Source organism: Tachysurus fulvidraco, chromosome 19, assembly GCF_022655615.1.
Source record: "Tachysurus fulvidraco isolate hzauxx_2018 chromosome 19, HZAU_PFXX_2.0, whole genome shotgun sequence".
Classification (NCBI taxonomy): Eukaryota; Metazoa; Chordata; class Actinopteri; order Siluriformes; family Bagridae; genus Tachysurus; species Tachysurus fulvidraco.
In genome coordinates, this window is record NC_062536.1 from 19,340,482 (window position 1) to 19,342,594 (window position 2,113).

At 46.3% G+C, this 2,113-nt stretch overlaps 1 protein-coding gene across 2 annotated transcripts in view; it reads right to left on the reverse strand.

Annotated features, from left to right (window-relative positions):
* Positions 1-1,409: 1,409 nt before the first annotated feature.
* nup107 (nucleoporin 107) overlaps positions 1,410-2,113 on the reverse strand; it is a 17,718-nt gene continuing 17,014 nt past the window's right edge. For both annotated transcript variants that reach the window (XM_047804343.1, XM_047804342.1), the window contains 3 exons: positions 2,011-2,113; positions 1,683-1,850; positions 1,410-1,583 (listed from right to left, as the gene is read on the reverse strand). The exon at positions 2,011-2,113 is cut by the window's right edge and continues 11 nt beyond it. In XM_047804343.1, the coding sequence (XP_047660299.1) occupies positions 1,476-1,583; positions 1,683-1,850; positions 2,011-2,113 (379 nt within the window). In that variant the 3' untranslated portion in view covers positions 1,410-1,475. The remainder of the gene's footprint in view (positions 1,584-1,682; positions 1,851-2,010) is intronic.

Consider the following 2,113-nt stretch of genomic DNA (forward strand, 5'->3'; position numbering starts at 1 on the left):
GATCTACGTTCCTACCCTCACCTATGGCCATGAGCTTTGGGTCATGACCGAAAGGACAAGATCCCGGATACAGGCGGCCGAAATGAGTTTCCTCCGCAGAGTGGCTGGGCGCACCCTTAGAGATAGGGTGAGGAGCTCAGTCACTCAAGAGGAGCTCAGAGTAGAGCCGCTGCTCCTCCACATTGAGAGGGGTCAGCTGAGGTGGCTCGGGCATCTGTTTCGGATGCCTCCTGGACGCCTCCCTGGGGAGGTGTTCCGGGCATGTCCAATCGGGAGGAGGCCCCGGGGAAGACCTAGGACACGCTGGAGGGACTATGTCTCTCGGCTGGCCTGGGAACGCCTCGGTATTCCCCCGGAAGAGCTGGAGGAAGTGTCTGGGGAGAGGGAAGTCTGGGCATCCCTGCTTAGACTGCTGCCCCCGCGACCCGGCCCCGGATAAGCGGTAGAAAATGGATGGATGGATGGACATTAACATTTATAACACATTAATAACGGTTTATAACACATTAATAACGGTTTATAACTTAACAGTTTATAATGTAATAATGGTTTATAACATTAATAATGGTTATAAGAGCTGAGCTTGTGCAGGGAAACGATTATTAATGCGTTATAAGCCATTATTAATGTTATAAACCGCTATTAGTTATAAAAATAGTTCATAACATTAATAACGGTTAATCGGGGCATAATGGCCTAATGGTTAGAGAGTCTGATTCGTAACCCAAAGGCTGTGGGTTCGAGTCTCGGGCCGGCCACGACTGAGGTGCCCTTGAGCAAGGCACCAAACCTCCCAACTGCTCCCCGGGCGCAGCAGCATAAATGGCTGAACACTGATCCGGGTGTGTGTTCACGGTGTGTGTGTGTTCACTGCTGTGTGTGCACTTCGGATGGGTTAAATGCAGAGAACAAATTCTGAGTCTGGGTCACCGTACTTAGCCGTATGTCACGTCACTCACAACACATTAATAACGGTTTCCCTGCATGAGCTCAGCTCTCCACTTAGAACACATGCATTAGAACTCGCACACGGAGGATGAACCAGTGACTCAGGCTGACCAATCACAGCGCAGCAGACCTGGTAAAGGGCGTGGTGAAACAAAGAGGTCGATGCCACATCATAACCCTTATAGGGCTAATAATAATAATAATAATAATAATAATAATAATAATAATAATAATGACGATGATGATGATGTTACTGATTCTGCTCGTGTGAGTTTTTGAGCTTAAATTCATTTCCAAATGTAACGTACTGAAAGTTAAAAACAAAATAAACAATAAAAATAAATAACAATTATATTACAATTTATATTCATATTAAAGCTAGAAGAATAAAAATATATAAAATAGCAGTTTTTTATTTGAGTTACTGTATGAGGAGAAACACAAACACACACTTCCACAGGTCTCATGAAGATCACACATTTATTTCAGTACAAAATAGAAAACAAAAAAACACTCCAGCTTTTTTTTTAGGACTGGAGCTCATAGCCCAGAGGATCGAGCCCTTTATCCAACAACAGCAGAGACGACTCCCTCATCTTCTGGAGAAACTTCTGCAGCTCGTCTTTAGAGAACACCTACACACACACACACACACACACACACACACAATGATCACATTTCCTCACACAGAATGAAAGGTGTGTGTGTGTGTGAGACAGTGGGAGGAGTCTGACCTCATAAAGCCGGTGCTGGTCGGAGGTGATGATGTCAGCGAGGCGAAGACTCTCCTGGTGACGCTCGGTTCTCTGCAGCACCGTCAGCAGCAGGAACGTCATCATGGGCAAACACAAGCGGCGCAGCAGAGACATCTGTATGGAGCGTTCTGAGTCCACGTCTGCATCCTGAACAGAGAGGGAGAGAAAAATGATCCTAATCACTCTTCATTCTGCAAGATATTCAGGATAGGAGAGTACATCTACAATGATGATGGTTTAGTTCAGGCCTGTGTGTGTGTGTGTGTGTGTGTGTGTGTGTGTGTGTGTGTGTGTGTGTGTGTGTTACCTCTCGGACATCCACCATCCAGCCTCCGTCCACAAACAGCAGGACGTTGTAGATTCTCTCTTTCACCTCCTCAGTCAGAGCATCCAGCCGTCCCTGCCATTTC